Here is a 22,636-nt window from a genome sequence, read left to right as displayed (position 1 = left end):
TAGCATCCTTAATCTAAACTTACATTGACAAAAAAAAATCTATGTATTCCACTAGTACCAACAAATGATTGGAAGGAGTGAAAGTGAACTTTTTTCCTAGACATTTAGATTAAGTTTAAATCCTAAAATCGTCAAAACATGTTTGTATAAAAAAAAAACACCAGCGTGGTGTTTTCATACTGGCAATTCAATGAATGTTGATAAAAAGGTTGCACTTCTTACCCTAGTAGCTTGAACAAATATGAAAGCAAATGGTTTTTTTTTTTTTTTTTTTGTAAAAAAAGGTTGGAATGTTTTCTTTGTATAGTTTGAATGAGAAAAATTGAGTTCTCAAATTTTCTGCAAAGCCAAACAGAATGGATTTGAAAGGCAATGCTCAAGTTTGAATCCATGAAAACATGGCAAATGAAGTGAAACCTGTTGGAGAAGAAGCATGTATGGTTGCTTTCATTTCCATTCTGTTAATAAAAATATCAGGATCTCAACGAAGTAGTTATGCCAGTAAGCATTATTTCATAAAGCCATAACATGCCTCACAGCCTCAGTTCTTATCAAGTATATGAACAATGAACCGAAAAGTTTACATCATTATACATCGACTAACTCCTCATTCTCCTCGCGTATTATTTGAATTATTTCTATTTCATCTCAATCATGGGGTATTAGTAACAGCTGTTCAAAGTTCACTTGATGGATATTGATTTGTACTGCTGAACGGTACTCGTAATAGCTTGTTCAACCGGTAGCCTCTCCATGCTCGATGCACCGTAAAACCCATGAACTCCCTTTGTTCTTTTCAATATGAACTCTGCTTCTGAAGGACCGGATATTGGACCTGCAAAATGCACCAGATTTTATGGATCCAACAGCATTCTCAAAAAGTTTAACTAATAATCATCATTGGAACTTCACAACAAAAGAAAAAGGAAGAAAGATGCTAAACCGTACCTCCATGACATAACACGATGACATTAGGATTGATGGCATGAGCAGCATCGGCAATAGCTTGAACTCGAAGAACACTTTCTTCCAATGAGACAGCTGTTTTGGCACCTATAGAACCAGATGTAGTGAGTCCCATATGGGCTACTATTATATCGGCACCCGCTTTTGCCATTTCCACAGCTTCATTAGTGTTGAAAGCATACGGAGTTGTCAAGAATCCCATTTTATGTGCTTTTGCAATCATTTGAACCTCCAGCCTGAACATTGGGAAACATAAAGCAACGTATAAGCACCTTACGAGTGAAATGAAACATTTGAGTCATAGTGTCATACCCATATCCCATTCCAGTCTCTTCCAGATTTTGTCTAAAGTTACCATCAAATAATCCAACAGTTGGAAAATTTTGTACTCCAGAGAATCCAATTGATTCCAATTGCTTTAGGAAGTAATCGATTCGCCGAAAAGGATCAGTTCCACATACTCCAGCGAGAACAGGCACTGCCTTTACCACCTATGAGTATTTGGAGCCATGTATCAGACAGAAATCATAAAAGGTGACGGCGAATTTAGCAGGAAACTGGAGGGGAAAGTTTTTCAAAGTAAAATAACTGAAAATACAACCTCACAATCTTCTTACCTGGTAAGTTGATTGTTAGTCCATGAAAAAGTTGTACATTATTTAAGCAAAAAAAGGGAAAAAAGGCAACAAGGAGTTAACAAAGACAGCACTGAAATGAAAAGATATTTAACAGTTATTTGTCTTTTTCAATTGGTTAAATAGAATTTGAGACAAATGTTGAAGAATAGTGTTATGGATGCTTTGAGGGCTGAATCTGTGTTAGTAAAGGCCATTAGTTTCAATTCTCTAATTAAGGCTTAGGTTCTGAATTGTTAATCACAATAGGTCATCCTAGAAATTTAAATAAAGGGAAGACACTTGACTTGGACTTTCTTGTTAATCACCCCATGACACGATGTTGTTCGCATATCCTTAAGGTATCAGAGCTTACCACAATGGGCAATGATATATGAACATTGTTACAAGAGCAAAATGTTACAGAGTCAGTGGTGGAGGGATGAAAACCCTAATTTCTGACTTGGGCAAATCAACAATGGGGATGGTAAAACAAGTAGCAGTACAATCCGACTAGACTGAGCACCTCTCCCACCAACTGCTGGAAGAGATGAGGCGCCGCCGCTGCCTGCTAGTCGGAAGAGCTGTGCCTAAGTACACAAAATTAGATTTTCCTACTTTTGACGGGTTGGAAGATCCCTTGATTTGGCTGCATTAGTGTGAAAAGTCTTCAAAAACCAGCACACCAATAAGGTGGACAAGGTAAGTTTGGCAGCATTCCACATGCTGGATGAGGCAACTTTGGTATTATCATATTAAGTTGGAGGGACACGCGATGAACTGGTTAAAATTTCGCAACAATTGCTCCCTTTATTTTGGTCCTCAAATAGGCAACAGCCCCTTAGGAGATAAGGTTAGTTTGAAACAAACAGGAATTGTAGCGCTTTATCAACGAAAATTTCAGGAAAAATTACCACGGGTTGTTCAGTACATTAGGTAGACCAACATGTTGGGTTATTCATGGTTGGACTGGATGTTCAAATGCACAAACCCCTGGATTTAGCCATTGTTATGAGCCTCTATAGGGCCTCTGAACAAAAGTAGTAAATGCTTCAAGTGGGAAATAATCTTAGAGGAACTTGGCAAGGCAATCAAGGCAGTTTTAATTGTCTTGCAAATGTGACAGTCTCGCATCCCAACTTTCTAAGGGCAACACTGCAACAATACGTTACGAGGAACTACTGAAGCAAACTGAGGGTGGGTTTGGATGGGCGATTGGGTGCGGTGCGGTGCGTTTAGCTTACTTTTTGTCTCACGTTACAGTATCGCTATAGTATCTAATCTCACTGCCACCGCTGTTTTTACACTAACCAGGTAAACGCACCGCCCATCCAAACCCACCCTGAGTAAATTCATCTATCCTTTTTGAAAAAGTTATCAAGGCCAAAAATGGGAAAGAAAAGAGTAAAGGGCATATTTTATAGTTGTGATGAACCATATACGGTTAGACATCAACTTAAGAAGCTCTTTTGGCTGGAATTAAGAGATTAGAATGTCGCAAAACCAGAAACTGAAATTGAGATTGAATAGGGTTGAGTTTACTTGACTTCAAGCTTGAGGACAAACTCTTTTTGCGGGTTGAACCTATATTAGGAAAGACCATTAGTATCAATTCTCTAAGGCTTAGGTTCTCGATTGCGATTTTATTTCAGTTGACTTCTTTCCTTTCTAGAATAGGATTCCTATTTATGTAATAAGACTGATCTTAACTTAAAGGATGGATGGAAAAATAAAACCTAAACTGATTTAGGACTAAAAAAACACTAAAGAGATTTGGGTCTTTCTCTAATGAGACCTAAGGTTTTAGTCTCCCTTTGATGAGTCTGAACTGCCAATCACAACAGGTCACTCCAAAAATCGAAATAAAGAGAAGACAACTGACTGCTACTTTCCTACCAATTTCCCTTTGACATGATCCTTTTCACATATCCTTAACAAGTACTTAATAAGAGAAGATTTACACTACTGTAGATGGCAATTGATGAGACAAGCAACATCTTACAACTTACTGGCAGTACTTCATTCGCCATCTCGAGGACTATCGCATTTGCATCAGCAAATGGCAATAGTCCCGCCAAAGAACCCCTTCCAGCCATACGAAAGCGTCCTGAATTGTACAAAACTATCAAATCAACACCACCAGCCTCCTCAAATTTTGCAGATATTCCAGTCCCCGCACCAGCTCCGACTATAGGTAGTCCTTTAGATATTTGATCTCTGAGTTGCTGCAATATTCCCTGGGTTCTTTGTAAAGTTTCTGTCAAGATATTATTACAAGTTAGCTTTCTTCAACTTTGAAACAAAGAAACATATAAATCTAGGTACTTGATTAAAAAGCATTAACAGTAGTCAGATAATGTGACTAATAGTCAAGTTGTTTATAATTAGCATATTCCTATGCAAGGTTGTAATTTTGGAGAGTTTGTTAGGTATTATAACCATGCTTTCACCCTTATAAACATATTATTGATGATCAAAACTTCGTACAAAAATAACGCTCCCTTAACAATAATCCAACCTGGTCTTGCATCAGGGAAGTTGCTTGGGCTATAGGTAAGGGTCCCAGAGCTCGATGAGCTCACATTGTGGTCATGACCCTTTTGAAGGTCCTGGCTGGACTCACAAGAAGCAACCTGGGGAAGACTAGAGTCTGTAGGATTCTTTGAACAGATCTCCATAAATGAGTCGACCAATGCTTTCGCAAACTCCGGGTCATTGATATGGTAAGGATACATCTTTACCTATCATTAGACATAATCTTCAACTTCATAAGGAAAATTGGAATTGTACATGCATAATGTATGAAGACTAAACCTGAAAAAGTATAAAATTTGGTACACACCATTCAAAAGTAATAATGATACCTGGCGGTCTTCATTAATCTGAATAAGTCTCTGCAGTTCATTTAAAAGAGTACCAGTAGCCTCAGGATCATAGAAGGGCTTCTCTGAAGCATCCAATGCTGAAACACCCTTTTGTGGAAGGCAAACAACAATCTTTGATGAAGACTTGTTGAGTTTATCAGCTATAAAGGCAGCAAATTTTTTGTTCTCGTCTACTGTGGTTCGCATGAGTGATACCTTCAATCACCCATTATTAACAAACAGAAGACACATTAGACCATAGCAAACATGGTAGAATCCAGAACAATTCACTTATCTCTCCTATTTTTTAAGTAGTGAGACAGAGAAGATTGATTGGATTGTTTCGGTAAAGTACAAAGAAAACCCATTTTAACCAATTCTAAAAAGCAAAAAGGTACGATGGAACTGATATGAACCTTTCTCTACCATATGGACAATGTTAAAAAAGTCGGTATATGGACTTATCACCTGGGCATTGTGGATGTGAATCTTTCTTTGCTGAAAATGAGAAGGTATGGTATCTTTAGCTCCAAAATTCACCATATCTAAGGCTCCGACACTGAGGACCAAAGGGATCTTCTTCTCTATAATAACATCAAAACGAGAACTGTCACAAGCCATCACACCCCCAACTACATAATCTGCAACTTCTGTAGTTGTAATGTCCAAAACTCCCTAACACAACAAGGAAAAAGCTGAACTTGAAGAACTGTATAATAAATAACAAGAAAACTACCATAGAACAGAATAAAAGGTTAAAACTCTTCAATGGTTATGAACTGAAATATCCTACAGCAATACAGCTTGATTAAGCACAAGCATCTAGCTCCAATCCTATCATGGGGATCCAAACTATGACAACTTCCAAAAATCCAGCATCTTACGTTCAAGTCATATCACCGAAGAAATGCATAAACTTGATTCACCATAGGTAAAACAATTCACATTTGAATGAAGATTTTTGGAAGCAAATAAGTGAAGAAGAAAGTTACCTGTATATATCCTTCTCTAACCAGTGATTCCATAGTCTTTCCCCCTACGCCAGTGGCATGGAAAATGAGGGTTTCATAACCTTCATTCTTTAACCTTTCATTCACAACATTAACACATGGTGTTGTGACCCCAAACATGGTTATACCCACTGTGCATTTTTTACCTTCATTACAAGATTCCTGGAACTTCTCAAGCTTTCCAATTACCATACCAGAAAAAGCAGCACCAGCATTTGATAACACAACTCTACTAACACTATTAATCCCACAGATATCCACAATCGATGGAAACAATACCAAATCCGATGTTCCAACATAAGGTTCAGTTTGACCACTAGCTACAGTAGATACAATGAGCTTTGGCACTCCAACTGGAAGAGACCTAAAAGCAGATGATAACAAAGATGTGCCTCCAGAGCCTCCAAGGCCAATAGCTCCAGCAAGAACACCATCAGCATGAGCCTTCTTAATAAAATGTTGAAGGGCTTTGCTCATAATATCAACAGCTTCACCTCTATCATCAGGAAGCGCAATTGGGTTTCCACCAACTGATTCAGAATAGCATAAAAGAAGTTCCTTTCTTGTCACAAACTTGAAATCACCCGAACTCTCAGTTTCCTTTTGACCAGCAGAAACATCAACTATCACAACTTCTACCTGTCATTTCCATTAGTAAGAAAAAAAAATCTTTTTTTATTTTTATTTTTTTGTCATCAAAGTAGAAAATTTAGAAAATTAAGAAAACACCCGCATTGGTAACACTCGTAAACTAGAATCAAAACCAACGAAAATGCCAAGAATCTTAAAGAAAAAAAACTACCTACTTTCTTATCATTGTAAATCAAATAAAGGCCCATCGATTATGAAACTAATGGAATTAGCATAAGTAGAATACACCTTGGAGGAAGAGCTATTAGAAAAGGTGGTGAGAGAGGATCCAACTGACTGGGACAGGAAATGGAGCTCGTCAAGCTTGGTATCAGCAGTTCCAACACAGAAAACTTTAGCAGTAATACCCATTTTCGCAGGAGCAAAGGGTGAGAGAAATTAGCCCGTAGAATAATTTGGGAATGAGTTAAGTACTGGGATTTTTCTTATAAAGCAATCTGTTTATGTTGTTGCAAACTCGCGAGACCTTGTTTTCGAAGCTTTCAGAGTTTGGTGCGGAGACAGGAGATCGAAAGAATATCCATTACACACCGTCACTTGATCGGTTCCACCTAATTAATATTTTTTAATGGATTTAAAGTAATAAATAAGTAATAATATTATATTACTTCTTATCTTTCTAATCATGATTTTAATATATAATATATATATATATATATTTCTCAGTTGACTAAATAAATTAATTATAATTAAATCTAAAATTTGTTTTAGGAAATAATTATGAATTGAAAATGTTTTCCTATTTTTATGTTTATTTTAAAGCAGTTTAGTAAATGGAAAATAAGCTATTTTTAAAATTATTTTACCTTTTAAAACTGTTAATCAGTTTTGAAAAAAGTTCTTTTATGAGTAACTTTAATTTTCTATATAAAATTATCTTCATTCAAGTCTAATATAATTATATTTAAAAATATATTTTATTTATTATTAAACATATACATATATTTAATAATATAAATTTTATTTTAATAAATTATTTAACATTACAATTTTATTTTAATAATGAATTTTAACAATAATAATTTTAAATTTTAAATAATATTCTTAATATATTATTGAAAAATATTTATATTAATATTTAGTAATAAATATATATTACAATTTGAACAAATATAAAACAAATATGAGTATTTATTTAAATGATGCTTAACTTTATTCATCTCTTCTAACTCTAATGTGTCTCTATCTATCTATTCTCATATATGCAATATAGGTAATTTAAAGTTTTAGTATAGTTTCATAGTATTTTAGAAAGTAATTCTATCATTCAAATTAGTTTTATTTCATTTTATAATTTTTGGATTAATCATATGTTTGTTTGAATTTTGTTCAAATATTATCATTTTTAGAGTTAATTCAAACTTGTTTGTTATTTTCCTTTTTAACGTATTGAATGAAGATTGAAGGATTTGGAGCATAAAATAAAAAATAGTAAAGAGAAGCCTTTCACTCCACTGGATTTAATTCAATGCAGCGGAACATGTTCTTCAATTCAACAATTTTAGCAGCAAGCAATCTACTCCGCCGTAGATTTTGCGTGAGGTGGAACGGCTCAAGAAGAAACTCTGAAATCAATGGTAACGAAATTTAAAGCAAAGAAAAAGAAGAAAAAGAGGTGAAAATCACTTGGAGATTAAAGAAAAATTCTCACACAAAGGAAAACTTCAAACTTGCTAAGACAAAAAGAAAAAAACGATCCTGAGCCTTCAGGATTATTTTTAACTTTTTATTAAGGGTTAAATATAAAATTAATACCTAAACTTGTACATTTCTCCCAAAATGGTACCTATGATTTTTTTTGTCCCAAATTGGTACTCGAATTTTTTTTCCGTCCACTAGTTTGGTACTTGAGCCTAACGGGTCAATTTTTTTGTTGACGTAGCAACGCTGCCACGTGTCACCCTATTTGATTGCAAATCAAACACCTTTAATTATTTTTCTTTTTATTTTCCTTGAAAATTTTAATTATTTTTCTTTAAAAAATAATGAAACTCTTTTCTCTTTCATCTAAAATAATTTTTCAAGGAAAATGAAAGCAAAAATAATTAAAGGGGTCTAGTTTGCACCAAACTAGTGGACAGAAAAAAAGTTCGAGTACCAATCTGGGACAAAAAAACCCATAGGTACCAATTTAGGAGAAGTGGACAAGTTCAAGTACTAATTTTATATCTAACCTTTTTATTAATGCAAGTTTGTTTTGAATTTTTTTGTGTGTGTTGTTTTCTTAACTCAATATAAACTAAATTTTATTTCCTTGCAACAATGATGGATTTTATTTCTTAGTTATTTAATTTATTTTCTTTTAAATTGTTTCAATCATTATTAATTATTTATTCTCTCTTGTGCTTATTTAATCGATTGCCTAATCACCAAGTTGTATTAAATTGATAACTTTGATTTGTCTTGGAAGACAAAGTTAAGGTTGAGATCTAGACAGAATAGATTAGAATTAACTTTGGTAGCACCGATGAACGAGTTAATTTGTGGCTAATATAAGAATAGACTTGATACCCTAATCAACCTAATAAGTTTGTTCTTAGTAACTTCACCCAACTTGTCTAAATATGAATAAGTGCTAGTGGTGAAGGGTGATTAACTTAGCTAGATATTGGAAGGGTCTAGTTAATGTCATTGAATCTTAAATTAGTAAATACATGAATTAAACAATTGAATGAGAGATTATTGATTAACTGGATTAGGTGAAGTTAGAGTTCCAAGTCTCTAAAATGGATTGAGAAACTTAAAAGTTTTGATTGTTTTAGCTTAATAAAATCTCCTGAATTTGTTTAGTTTAAATTTTCTAGTAATTGAAAATTATTTTATTAATTTGGATCGATAAAATTGAATAGTTGATATTTAGCAACTTAAAATTTGATCTTAATGGGAACGATATCTTCTTATCGGTTTATAACTTGATCGGCACATGCACTTGCATTACAATTTTCAATTATCATTTTAATTAGACATTGTTAATTATTAAGTTTATATATGATAATAACTATTATACATATTATTTTGTTATAAAATAAATGATTGTTAAAATGAAATGCTATTACAATATTTTGTAGCAAATATATGTATGTTGTGTTTGTTTCACTAAAATAACTTTTAAAAAAATACCAAACAATGAAAAATATTTTACACAAATCAAAAATATCAACTTTTCTAAAAAAATAAATCTGTTTTCTAAAATTATCTTTCAAAAGTTGTAACCTGTTTTTATATTTTGTAAGGGATGAATTTAGTTTTAATTTTTCTAGCACACAACTTTTCAAAACAACTAGAAATAGTAACAGTCCTTTTCCCTTAAAAGGAATGAAGAACAACTTCCTTCTCTCCAGATTATTTTACCATCAGAAAAGGACTTCTCTCCAGATGAAAAGCTAAAAATTTCTCCTTTTCTTCAGCTTGAAGTGCTTTTGGCTGAAAATTGACCAAATTAACCTGTCGGCTTCTCCCACACAAACTTTCTTTCTCCCACAAACGTGCTTTTGGCTGAAAAGAACAGAAATTTGATTTCTCATTCAGGCAACCCTCCTCTGCTACTGCTTTGAGGCAACCCTCCAGTGCTTAAAAGCTTAAAAGGTATCCTATTTATGAATTTACGAAACTGCTTGATCTTTTTTTTTTTTGAAAATGTTTTCGGCACCTGCCTAGCTCTTCAATGTTTTCGGTGATTTGTTGCATAATTTATGTCTAAGATTAAGATCGTGTTTTGCCGATTTGGGTGTGATAGATTCTGATAGTTGTTTGAGCTTAATGTTCATCTGCATTTCACGAGGATTGAATACTTGCATGTTCTTTCTCTTAGATTCTAATTGTGGTTTATTATTTGACTATAATTTCATTTTGAGATGAATAACAGTAGATTGGAGCCTTAGCTACAGTGGAATCTGATTACTCCTCCAAGCTTATTCACCAAACCCCAATTTCATGGTTAGTGCTCCATCACTTTTTCTTTTCCCATTTTTGAAGTATTTTTTCTTTTATTTTCTTAAAAAGAAAAACTTTTCTATGAGTGTTTTATTTTTGCTGTAATGTAAACTTTGGGGTTCTTTTAATTTAGCTATATTCATATTTCATTGTTTTATCCTTAAAAAAATTGAATTTTCGATGCAAAATTGGGATAAATTTGGAGGCATTGAAATGTAAGCTTCTGGGGTCGTTTTATTTAGCTATATTTCGTGTTTCATGTGTTTTGTCCTTGAAAAAAATATGAATTTTTTATGCAAAATTGGAAATAAATTTAAGGTTTTGAAAATTGGTTTTTGAAGAATTAGCTAAACAATGGATTGAAACTAATAGAATTGAATTAGTGGTGGAATAAACTATCATGATGATACAATGTAAGCTTTTGGGGTTGTTTTTAATTTAGCTATATGCCATGTTCATGTGTTTTATCCTTAAAACAATTGATGATTTTAATTGATAAATGATGTTGCTTTGATTTTCTTTTCCTGCTGAATTTAGTGGTTTACTTGGTCAACAGTTTGAATTTTGATTGATTGATGATGAAGTCTCATCTTTTCGATTTCTATTCTTTTTTCTGCAAATAATTAGAAGATTGTTTTGCCAAACTGGATAATACTTAAAATGGGGGTTTCAATTGGTTTACAGTTTCGATGGATATGAGATTGTTGTGGAGTATGAGTAAAGGTTATTTTTTAGACTTTCAGTTTACATTATTATTTGTTTCCTTTTGATCTTTTTCCTTGGAACAACTAAAACTAGACTGTAAATATATATACATGCACACACACGCATATGTACTTTTTTCTTTTAATGAATCCTATGCATGTTTACGGATTTGTGTTTGTGTTGTCGTTTCATGTTTATGGTTCCTTAAAGATCATTTTGGAATTGATTGTTAGTGGTCTTGATTTAATATTCCTAAGTTTGATTAATGCATTGCTGCCCAGGCTATTTGTGTCTTTGTTTTGGCACATTCGAAAAGTTCTCATTATCCTAATCAGTTCTTGTTTGACTATGTATTTGGCTTTTTGAAATATTTTGGCAGGCATTTTTGGCATTACGAAAGTTCAAAAGTCATCAGCTATCTTTTATCTTAAACTATAATCTTGTATTCTTTTTTCCTTAGATATTACAGTTAATGTTTGCCTGTTTTTCTGGTCAAATTTACTTGCTAGTGCTGATTGTTTTTGAAACCTATAGTACTCTTATTTGTTGCATTTATTCAATTCCTTGCTGCTGTTTGCATTACTACCAAGGCTGCCTGACGTTTTCATACATGCGTTCCAATTTCTCCTTTTCTTTTCTTTCAAGTTCTGGACCTAAGTGTAAGTTCCTACAAGAGGAACAAGCAGATCCTTCCACAGACCACTCATAATCTTCTGTTGGAACGGCCCTCATCTTCAACGGTTGTTTCTCCATTTTCCTATCAAAACTAATATAAATGTATGCATTATTCAATCCCTGATAAGTTACCAGTCAACTGTGGCCTCTCTCAAACCAGTTTGAAACAACTCATTCTTATTTTCATCTATCCAGCTACTGTTTTCCTGGCAAGAATTTCTGTTAACTCTTCTCCGACATCTCTCCCCATCCTTTTCAGCTCAAAACTAGCTAAGGCATAACCAAAACCTTTGTTTTAAGCTTTTTGTACTATTTTCTCTAATGTTTTCAATAGTCTAACCTGATTTTTGTTGTGTTTGTTGGTGGAATGGAGTAGAGACTTATGTTTGGGCCATGGTTTTGTTTTTTTGTTTGTTTGTTTGCCATATGTTTTCTAAATAATAGTTCAATTTGATGTTTTAAAAAAAGAAAAAAAATCTTACCTTCTTATTGTTTTTTTTTTAATTTAGCAAAAATATTTTCTTGGATTTATTTGCTTGTAGACTGTGTTGTGGTGTTTTTGAAAAAGTGTTAGATAGTATAAAACAAAGGTTGGATTCGGATATAAAAATCTTATGTTTGATCTGTTTAGAAAAAAGTTTATTTATGAGGTTATTGATAATTGTTGTTATTAAATTATCATTTTAAATGTAGGTTGTGCCTGAAGCTCAAAAATTTCAAACTTCGGGCATTGATCCCGAATTCGAAGGGAAGTTGGATCAAATGTTCATGGGGATAGTTGCAACAGGTGATAAAGCATGGGCACCTTCTTCTGGTATACTCCGGACTGATTTTTTTGAGGATGTTACCAACGAAATACCTGAAGAGAATGAAGAAGAAAATATGAGAAATGATATTTACATTTTAAATGATATTCACATTTCAAATTATGTTCAAATTGATGGGAACGGTCAAAAAAGAAAAAACCCTAAGATATCAAGTTCACATTTTAAAACTGGAAGAAAGAAATCCTCAAAGCAAATTGGAGGAGCTGCAAGATTGTCCAGTCAAATAGAAAAATTATGCAATGCAGCTGACAATATGAGTCAAGCCACATCTAGTTTGACTCCTGTTATGGATCCATATGGTATTCCACAAGCAGTTAAAGTGCTTGACAGCATGTCGGAAGAAGTTCCAGAAGCTAGTCCGCTATACTTTTTCACACTTAAATTATTGCTCAATAAGGACAAGCGAATTATGTTTTTATCAATTAATCCCAAGATTAGAGCTTTGTGGCTTAAGTCGGAAATGGAGAATAGTTGAACATTTTCTGATCTTCTAGGGTTCAGAGATATCTATTATGTGACTAAACAACAATGCTAAACTAGTTTTATCAATAGTTATTTATATTTGGTTTTTGGGCTTTGAATTTATGTTCTACTTATTTATGTGTAATTTAGTTTTATTAATAGTTGTTTATGTTTAGTCTTTGGATATTGAATTTATGTTCTACTTATTTATACTAAATTAGTTTTATCAATAGTTGTTTATATATGATTTTGGATATAAAATTTATTTACAAGTGATGAGTATAGTTGAGAATTACAGCAGTGATCAAAATGATGATGAAAGGGAAAAGAAAGAGATTTTACAATGCATGGAATGTTTTAATCGATTATTTGTTGCTGCATCTTCTTCCGTGCAATTATATTATGAGATGTATATATTGAGGCAACCATGCATGGATTCAAAACAGTCAGGTGAGACATGGATCTGAGAGATCCTCGACAGTCATGAATCACGTTGTATGATTAATTTTAGGATGTCTAAAATGGTATTCACAAGTTTGTTGAGAGTTTTTGAGACAAGATACAACTTGCAAACTTCAAGAAACATATCTTCTACTAAAATGTTGGGAATTTTTTTATACATCTTGGGCACTGGCGTAAAAGTTTCCCAATGTCGAGAAAGATTTCAGAGGTCTGGATCAACAATAAGTCGACACTTTGCAATTGTGCTTGAGAAAGTTTCAAGGATGGCCACTGATCTAATTGCACCCGAAGATCCTTTTTTTAGCTCAATACCCAAACAAATACGTAATGATTCTAGATATATGCCGCATTTTAAGGTAAAAATTTAATTTTATATTATTATATTTTAATATATTTGGTTGACTAAAAATATGCACGACAGTAATATAATTATTTGTTCAGGATTGCATTGGTGTAATTGATGGTACTCATATTGCCGCTATTCTTCGACCAAATGAACAAATTCCCTATATTGGAAGAAAAGGTATCCCGACTCAAGATGTTATGGTAGTATGTGATTTTAATATGTGTTTTACCTTTGTCATGGCTGGATGGGAAGGATCGGCACATGACACTAGAACATTTCTTGATGCAATTCGAGATCCGAAATACAAATTTTCGCACCCACCAAATGGTTAGATTTTTTGTTATATGTGATTTTTTAAATAATAAAGTATAAGTTTTTTAATTTATAATTTTAATAGAGTAATATGATTAATTGTTTGTTATATTATGACTTGTAGGAAAATATTATCTTGTTGATTCTGGATATCCTCAAATAAAAGGTTATCTTGAACCATATAGAGGTCAGCGATATCATTTACCTGACTTTCGTAGAGGTAGACCGGTATCTGGTAAAGAGGAAGTATTCAATCATTCACATTCATCATTACGTAGCGTGATTGAACGAACTTTTGGTGTTTTGGAAAAAAATGGGACATTTTAAGGGATATGCCAAGTTATAGTTTTGAGAAGCAAACGATGATCGTTGTTGCTACAATGACGATACACAATTTTATCTGAAAACATGTCGGTCGAAATGATGCAGATTTTATGGAATACGAAGATATTAACTGGGCATATGAGAATATTATTGATTTAGAAAATGCACATGGTCGAGAAAGTGATGATGACGACGACGACGATGATGATGGTGACGATGACGATGAATCAAACAATTCAAGTGGATTTGAAATGGAATTAACAAGAGATGCTATAGCATCTAGTTTAATGAATTCACTTTAAATTGTAAATGCTATTGACAAATTTTTAGTATTTATATTTGGTATATAAATATTATCCCTTTTTAAAACTTTAATCCAAATATATGTAATATTTTAATTCGTTAGGTTTATGTTTTTATGTTATATTAGTATATAATATGAGTTATATATTCAAATATATTTTAAAATAAAATAATACAAATGTGTTAAAAGCTTTAATTAAAAATAAAAATAATTTTATAATAATACAATCGTGTCAATATCTAATTACAAATATTTAATTTTATATTTAAATATTTAAATATAGTTTATATATTATAATTAAATTTTATAAATAATTAATATTAATTAATTAGAAATATTTAAAATTAATATTATATATTAAAATATTAACAATAAGTTATAATAAATTATTTCTTTATATTTTGCTAAAATATCATAATATTAACTAATTTGAACATTATTTAAATACATATTGTTACTTTATAATCTCATGTCTAAAATGGACATTTTATTCTTCAAAAGCACTTTTTGACAGCAATGCCAAACACTCAAATTTATCAAAAGCACTTCTCAAAAGTAATAAAGAACTGGCCCTAAGAAAGGAAAAGAAATTGAAAAGTGAAATAGAAATAGAAGAAAGTTAAGAAAAGGAAATAATTAAAATTAGTAAAATAAAAGATGATAAAAGAAACAATTTTAATTTTTTTGTTTTACTAAGCAGGAAAGGAAAATGAATTGATTTTTATAATTAGATTTTTATAAAATAATAAAATATGTAAAAAAAAAAGAAAAGAAAGAAAGATAGTTTACATTTTAGTTTTCCTTTTATTTTCCTTTCACTAATTTTTTCTAATTTGGGTAAAGAAAATTCAAACATTTTAAGATAAAAGTAAGGAACGCTATACTTCCCTAGTTTTTCGAGAGTGTTCGCGCATTTGGTTCCATATCAATTATGATAATCTGATTATTAGTGGTACTGAAAATTTTGGTTAATAACAGTTTGAAACATAGTTTCGTTCTAACTACTATTGGAATTGAATCTAGGCAGAATTAGAGAGCTTGCACAATCAGTTCAAAGTGCAAGCGAGTCAAAGAGATAAGAAAAGAGAGAATCGACACGCGATATCTATTAACGCAATTTGGATTCCCCAATCATACCTCTACAAAGTCTCGCTCAAAGAATGATTTTATTCATCAATTGTTTGGATCACCTATTGGCTTAAAGCTCAATCTACCCTTACACAAAAAAGTAATTGCAACCCCAATATCGACTCTAATTGTATAAATCACTCTCCCCAAATATCTCACATTATATAATATCTCTCCATAACAAATCCCTAGATGAGGGCGTGTCAAAGACACCCCACACGACTGAAGAATAGTGTCGATCAATAACCTATTCATAGGCTATTCAACGTGATCAGTAAGCAATGTTTTGATAAGCTTGAAACACTCCTTTAAAGATTGATTTTATTCGTTAATTATCTTCAGTATTTTTCTCATAATAGCTTTCATAAACAAGTTTCCCAATTGCTTGAAATACTCCCTTGATTAAATTTGACGTACATCTCTAAAAAAATAACACTTTAATCACCAAGAGATAAAAAAAACTTTCATACTTATCAAACCACCTCAAAGCATTCGATTGAGAGATTTAGTAATCAAGTCAGTTTATGTTTTTGTTTTGTCTAGTATACTATGTTCAAATGGACCAAATTCAACTTAATCGAAACTTAAACAAGACCCAAAATGATAGCACAAGCAGAGAAACAAATTCATTTTAACGGTGTAATACCCAATTTTAGCCCGGGCTCACATATGGAAACATAATCTTCGAGGATATGCAATCTTAGATATGATATGCATTCTTAGATATGATATATACAATCTTAGATATGATATGTAATCCTAGAAGATATGATTTTGTAATCTTAGAGATTTTATTTGTAGATACCCTTTAATCTTAGCCGTTGATGTAATTTATCTGTACCGTTAGATTTGGGGAGGCTCAAGTATAAATAGAGGCCTCTCCCTTCATTGTAAAGGAGGGAAAGAGGGAATCAATAAAAAAAGGGAGAACGATTGGCAGTTTTTTAAAGGTGGCTTACTGTTTTTTTCTTTTTCGATTATTTTTTTACTTATTTACGATTTTAAAAAAGGGAGAAGGTGATACCGCTGCGAATTTTATTTATTTATTTATTTTATTTAGCCCTAATAAAGTGACGCGTTTCAAAGGATGGAGATATTTTCCCATTCGAGCCCTATGGGTTATTCGCACATTTTTAATGTTTTACAATTAGTTTTTCTTATCTTTTTAGAATTAGCCCTTTAATTTGCTTTCAATTTCAATTTAGCCTCACTGAACGACGCTGCTTTAGAGGAGAGGAGAAAATTTCCTTCCACCCTCTATGTAATTCGCGTGTTCAATTTAATCCTTTGAGTTTTATTTATTTGTAGATTTTCCCCAGTTTTTCATATTCAGTTCAATTTAGTTTTTTTTCTTTTAAAATTAATTAACTTCCATAATGTAATTATTTCTTTTATTTTTTAATTAGTTTTATTTATATATATTTGTTGTTTTATTTATTTATTTATTTATTTTTTAAAACAAATATTTTTATATGTATGTATATTTATTTTTAATATTGTAATTATTATTTAATATTTTTATATATATATATATATACTTTTATGTATCCATTTATCTTCCTATATATATGTATATTTTCTATAATGTAATTATTATTATCATTATTTTTATATGTACATGTGTATATATATTTTTAACAAATGTTTTGTTTATATCCATATGGATATTTATTCTTTTTTAAAAGGGCTCAAATATATATATTTTAAATACCTATTTTATATTCTATATATGTTTATCTATTTTCTTTATATTCATAAATATTATGTATTGCATATATATATATACGTTCCATAACCCAAAAATTTATTTGTAAATCATATGCATATTTTAATCTTCATAATTTCTATGTTCATATTATATATATTCTTTTCTTCATTTATTGGTTGGCTTTCCTCCTTTCGTTATATAATTGAGTTTACATTTAATATTTTGCATGTCATGGATTATTGTTATCGATTTTGTTTATTCATTTATTCATATTATTTCTATGCCATCGTAATATTTATTATTACATTGTATATTTAATGTAGCATCACATCATTTTTCACTCGATTTCAAAATTTTCAAAATTGAGATAATGCTTGTATTTAGGATTTTCAAGGAAATTGAGCCCTAACGTATTGGGTTCCGATTTTCTTCGTTAAATCTAACAATCGAGCATTTCTCTTTAATCAAAAAAATAAGAACTCGTTATTGGGAATTCAACACGTTGTGTCCTAACGTATTGGATGTGACGCATTGATTTCTCGAAATGAAGATTTTTTCTAAAAAATAATAAAGGAAATATTCCGAGTTTGGGATTTTGGAGGAACTGTGCCCTAACGTATTGGGCCGCAATTTCTTAAATCTTGAATAAATGGACATTCTTTTAAATTTTCATTACACAAGTATTCTGACCTAATTCATTTTTGAGGAAATTAGAATGTCGTGCCCTAACGCATTGGGTGTGGCATTTTCTTTCTCTGAAATGATAAGGGTCTTAATACGTAACGTTTAAGAGTTTTTGCTAAGGATTATAATTTTCAAATTTTCGACATTAAGACATTAATTAATTAACTAGGTACCAATTTTTGGGCGTTACGAGGGTGCTAATCCTTCCTCGAACGTAACTGACTCCTAGATCTGTTTTTCTAAAACTCGTAGACCAAAGCCGTTTTTTTAGGTGATCCAATCACACTTTAATAAAAGATTGGTGGTGACTCTCAATTTTCATTTTTTAAATTCGACAATCTAAATTTTTTATTTTTCAAAAAAATGGTTTCGACAACTTGGCGACTCCACTGGGGATTTTTTTTTAAAAAAAATAAGAGAGTCGAGCCACAAAGTTGATTAATTTTTGTCTTATAGTCGAGAAAGTATTTTTTTTTAAATTCATGATATTTTTTTTGCATTCATTATCTTCTTACTTAATGTATTTAAGTATTGTTTGCACTACACATTACATGAGTTGAATGATTTTACCCTTTAAGTGGGAGCGAGAAACTAGTCCTTCGTGAGGTTTTCACCTCCGTGCAGGATAGTGGATTGCTTCCGGGATACATCCGTACTTATGTCTTCGTGAGATTTTCATCTCCGTGCAGCTATAGGGAAATGTATTCCCCTGAACTAAACTCGGTCCATATAAGCCTATAATGGGTGAGGATTGAGGAATCTGCTAGTTTGGGTACCCTTGCTCTAAAAGCCAAACCTCATATAATGAACCTTAGGAATCCACCTTAGGTAGAACTATACTGAACCCTTGTAGATATTTGATTAGCTGTTTTACTATTTCTTGATTATATTTTATGATACTGACTTTTTGTGTTTTATTTTGATTGCACGACATGACATTTCATTTCATCATAAAAAAAAGAGGTGTTGATTCATGTTCAGTTGCTAAATAGAGAGCTTGTCATAAGGAAATGGGTTTCTTGATAAAGTGGATGACAATATGGTTGTCCGAATATGGTCCAAGAACACATGATAAGAGAAGGATGATAATTTAATGGAGGACTACACGATTATGGCTCGTTGCCCAAAGATTTAAGATGACAAAGATTATTCGAGAGCCGCTGAACTTTCTTAAAGAGAAGCCAACGAGCATCACGAGGATAAGTGAGTAATGAGTTACGGCCTGGATCGAGTAAAAAGGAGATAGAAGAGACGTCATTTTTGAAAAGTTCGTGAGATTTATCTTAACGCTCGAATGAAGAAGAGGATCGAATGTCTTCGCCTATGAGGGTAAGGCCGTATAAATATTCATTTTATGTAAAGAGATTTGTTTTCTAGTAAAGTTCTCTAAATGGAATTGAATCAGAATCAACGTCTCTTTATGCATTCATTTCATGCATTCGCATTACATGATATCATAGCATTAAAGTCCACTAAAAGACTCTAATTGATATAAATCATTCCTTAGTTAATCTGGAAACCAACCAACCCACCACACACCGCTACGGTATTCGATCAAAAACTAGGGACATGGATCAAAAGATGGAAAGGTTAGAACAGTTCCAAAAGGAAATGCAGGAGCAGCTTCAACAGCAAATGAATGTGCAGCAAAAAATGATAGACAAAATGATGGAATCTCAAGGGAGTATGATGGCTCAGTTAACTCAATGGTTGAACAAGGGAACTGATAAAGGAAAAGGCTCTGTGCTCAATGTTGAAGAGGGAGACAATGAGGGACCTGTCTATCCTCCAAACTTTACCCCTAGCAAGTTGAGATATACTCGCGTAGGTTCTCTGTTACCATTAATCCTCAGCAATTTCAGGACGACGCTGCAACGCTAATGAATCTTCAGGAAAGATCAGGCTCTAACCCCGGAGCTAACCTTGTTAATCCTGCTATCCCTAACTTCGATGAAACGGCTGGAAAGGAGAAAATGAATGGTGAATTGCCAAAACAGCTCGAAGAAAAGTATAAATGGCTGGAAGAAAAATTTAGAGCGATGGAAAATAATAAAAGCTATTATGGGGTTGATGCTAAAGAATTGAGCTTGGTTCCTGATTTAGTGCTCCCTTGCAAGTTCAAAATGCCTGAGTTTGAGAAGTACAATAGAACTAGTAGCCCCGAAGCTCATATAACTATGTTTTGTAGGAGGATGACTGGGTATGACCAGCTGCTGATACATTGTTTCCAGGATAGCCTCGTAGGGGCAGCATCTAAATGGTACAATCAATTGAGTCGTACCATGATTGGTTCATGGAGGGATTTAGCGCAGGCATTCATAAAACAATACAGTCATGCGACAGATATGGTTCCTGATAGAATCACCTTGCAGAATTTGGAAAAGAAATCAAATGAAAGCTTTAGGCAGTACGCACAGAGATGGAGGGAGGTCGTCGTCCTAGTTCAGCCACCGCTCCTGGAAAGGGAAATGACAATGCTATTCATAAATACATTGAAAGCTCCGTTCATCACACATATGTTAGGGAGTGCCACAAAAAGCTTTTCTGACATAATCATGAATGATGAAATGATTGAAAGCGCCATAAGGAGCGGAAAGATTGATGCTGGAGGAAATAACAGAAGGCAAGCCTCAAAAGAAAAAGAAAATGAGGTGAACAGCGTGAACACGTACAGTAAATCGATTACTAATCAGCAGGGTTCATCAAGACAAGAATCATATGTGAAGCAAGGTACTGAAAAACTCCAGTTCATGCCAATTCCAATGTCATACAAGGAGCTGTATCAAAGCTTATTCGATGCGCATGTTGTTTCACCTTTACATGTGAAACCTCCACAGCCTCCATATCCCAAATGGTACGACGCAAGTGCACAATGCGATTATCATGCGGGAATTACGGGACACTCTATAGAGAATTGCATTACCTTCAAAAAGCTAGTTGAAAAATTCAGCAACATGGGTATTGTCAAGATGGATGGCTCATCTAGTATCCAGTCATGATTGAATGCAATATATGAAGGGGTGTCGAGAAGTGTTCACGATGAAACAACTGAAGAAGGGACCTTGTCAGATTTTCGCCCTTATAAACTTGGGAGTGTTCTAAATAATTAGGCTGCAGAAGAAACCCTTGTAGTATTTAGAGATTACTCAGAGTAATGTTCAAAACACACTTGTTGCCTTCAGCCTAGAGGCAATAAGAATTCCTTTATGAAATAGACACATGTCTGAATATCGTTATTCTAATAAAATACATCTTTGCATTTATTTTTTTAAGCCAATATTCTTTCATTCTTTTCGAATAATTATACTTTCGTTCTTTTGAATCTTCTTCCATATTATTCTTTTATTTCATTCATAATTGTACAAATGATTATTCATACATTCTTTTGTATTTTCTTTGTTACCTACTATGGGTCCCCAAATATCAATGACATGAGTGATGCTGTTACGGACTCAGAAGTTCCTTTTGAGTGGGATCTATGTTTAGAGGGATCTCATGACTTTAAAGATGACATAGATTGTAGCCTATTTTCAGACTTGTTGAGGATGGTAGAACATGAATGAAATCTTACCTCATGAGGAGACAATGGAGATTGTGACCTTAAGGGAACGTGCATAATTGAAGAAATGAAGCAGAACCTTATTGAGTTACTTCAAAGAGTTCAAAGATGTCTTCGTATGGTCATATCAGGATATGCTTGGGTAAGCACTGACATTGTAATCTGAACAACAATACGATATCAAAAATTTACGGTATGTTCAAGATTAACATTATGAACGATGCATTTAGGATTCTTTACCGGGACAATACCTTTTTCTTTGGCTCATCATGGTTTAGCCCGTCGAAGTCAAGTTGCCATTTCTCCGTTGTTGGATTTCATCTTAATTAAATGGGAAGATCTAAAGTTTTCGTCATAGTTAAATTTCGCCCCAAAAAGCTCTATGAAAGAAATTTGGTTCTAATCGAAAGGGATAACGAGGACTTGCCTAATCCTATGAGTTCAGATTCAAAAAAAAGGGGTCAAAATCAAATTATAAAAAAAAAGAGAAAAAAAAGAAGAAAAAGTGATAAAAAGAAAAAGAAAAGGAAAATGGAGAGGCCAAAGTGAAAACCCGTGAAAGGCACCTTGAGACCAAAGGGGATTTGAGTTGAAAACCCGAAAAGGGCGGCTCAAATATTGATCGGAATGAGGCACGAAGTGATTAGAGCAACTCAAATTTTAACCAGATTGGGGCATGTGGCGATCTTGCTATACCTGAATTATCAGGAAAGAGTAGGCAACATTTTGAGGCATCGACAGAGTACTGTAGATCTCTCAAACACATGTCAAACTCAGAAGGGTCTTCAGAAAGTTTGTACAGAGAAGTTCAAGCTGCGATATCTGGGGCACCTCGTCTCGATACTATTTATTTTGAATTTGTTGTTCTTAGAATACTTCATTCTTTTCCAAGATACGTATTCCCAATCAATTTCTTTATCCTCCTTTACTATTTTTGATAATTTATTCCTTTCGAGCTATGCTCAGAGCTAACTTTATCCTTATACATTGTTATGACCTTTTTCGCAATCATGTTGCATTAGAATAATGATTAATGGACTAATAAAACTTTCACAAGGGAAGTTTTGCATATTACTCTATAAGTTTCTAAATAATACAGGAG

At 32.7% G+C, this 22,636-nt stretch overlaps 2 protein-coding genes across 4 annotated transcripts; one reads left to right on the top strand and one right to left on the bottom strand.

The window, feature by feature from the left end:
- Nucleotides 1–420: 420 nt before the first annotated feature.
- LOC105803780 (hypothetical protein) lies at nucleotides 421–6,649 on the bottom strand. Of its 2 annotated transcripts, none has more exons than XM_012636179.2 (9): nucleotides 6,261–6,649; nucleotides 5,437–6,093; nucleotides 4,913–5,119; nucleotides 4,445–4,660; nucleotides 4,099–4,321; nucleotides 3,590–3,837; nucleotides 1,279–1,457; nucleotides 949–1,202; nucleotides 421–835 (listed from the first exon to the last, which is right to left on the bottom strand). In XM_012636179.2, the coding sequence occupies exons 1-9, from the start codon at nucleotides 6,291–6,293 to the stop codon at nucleotides 684–686; spliced, it is 2,169 nt and encodes a 722-aa protein (XP_012491633.1). In that variant the 5' UTR covers nucleotides 6,294–6,649; the 3' UTR covers nucleotides 421–683. The 2 variants fall into 2 exon arrangements, with proteins under 2 accessions (XP_012491633.1, XP_012491632.1); XM_012636178.2 differs by having other exon boundaries at nucleotides 6,334–6,649.
- Nucleotides 6,650–9,371: 2,722 nt separating this feature from the next.
- LOC105803781 (uncharacterized) lies at nucleotides 9,372–12,826 on the top strand. 2 transcript variants are annotated; one of them, XM_052623452.1, is made up of 3 exons: nucleotides 9,372–9,690; nucleotides 9,974–10,041; nucleotides 12,112–12,826. In XM_052623452.1, exons 2-3 carry the CDS (start codon nucleotides 10,039–10,041, stop codon nucleotides 12,718–12,720), a joined length of 612 nt encoding a protein of 203 aa, XP_052479412.1. In that variant the 5' UTR covers nucleotides 9,372–9,690; nucleotides 9,974–10,038; the 3' UTR covers nucleotides 12,721–12,826. The 2 variants fall into 2 exon arrangements, with proteins under 2 accessions (XP_052479412.1, XP_052479411.1); XM_052623451.1 differs by having other exon boundaries at nucleotides 9,971–10,041.
- The last annotated feature ends 9,810 nt before the right edge of the window (nucleotides 12,827–22,636 follow it).

Source organism: Gossypium raimondii, chromosome 11, assembly GCF_025698545.1.
Source record: "Gossypium raimondii isolate GPD5lz chromosome 11, ASM2569854v1, whole genome shotgun sequence".
Lineage (NCBI taxonomy): Eukaryota > Viridiplantae > Streptophyta > Magnoliopsida > Malvales > Malvaceae > Gossypium > Gossypium raimondii.
Note: the sequence above shows the minus strand (reverse complement) of the source record. Positions and strands in the feature narration are given on the sequence as shown.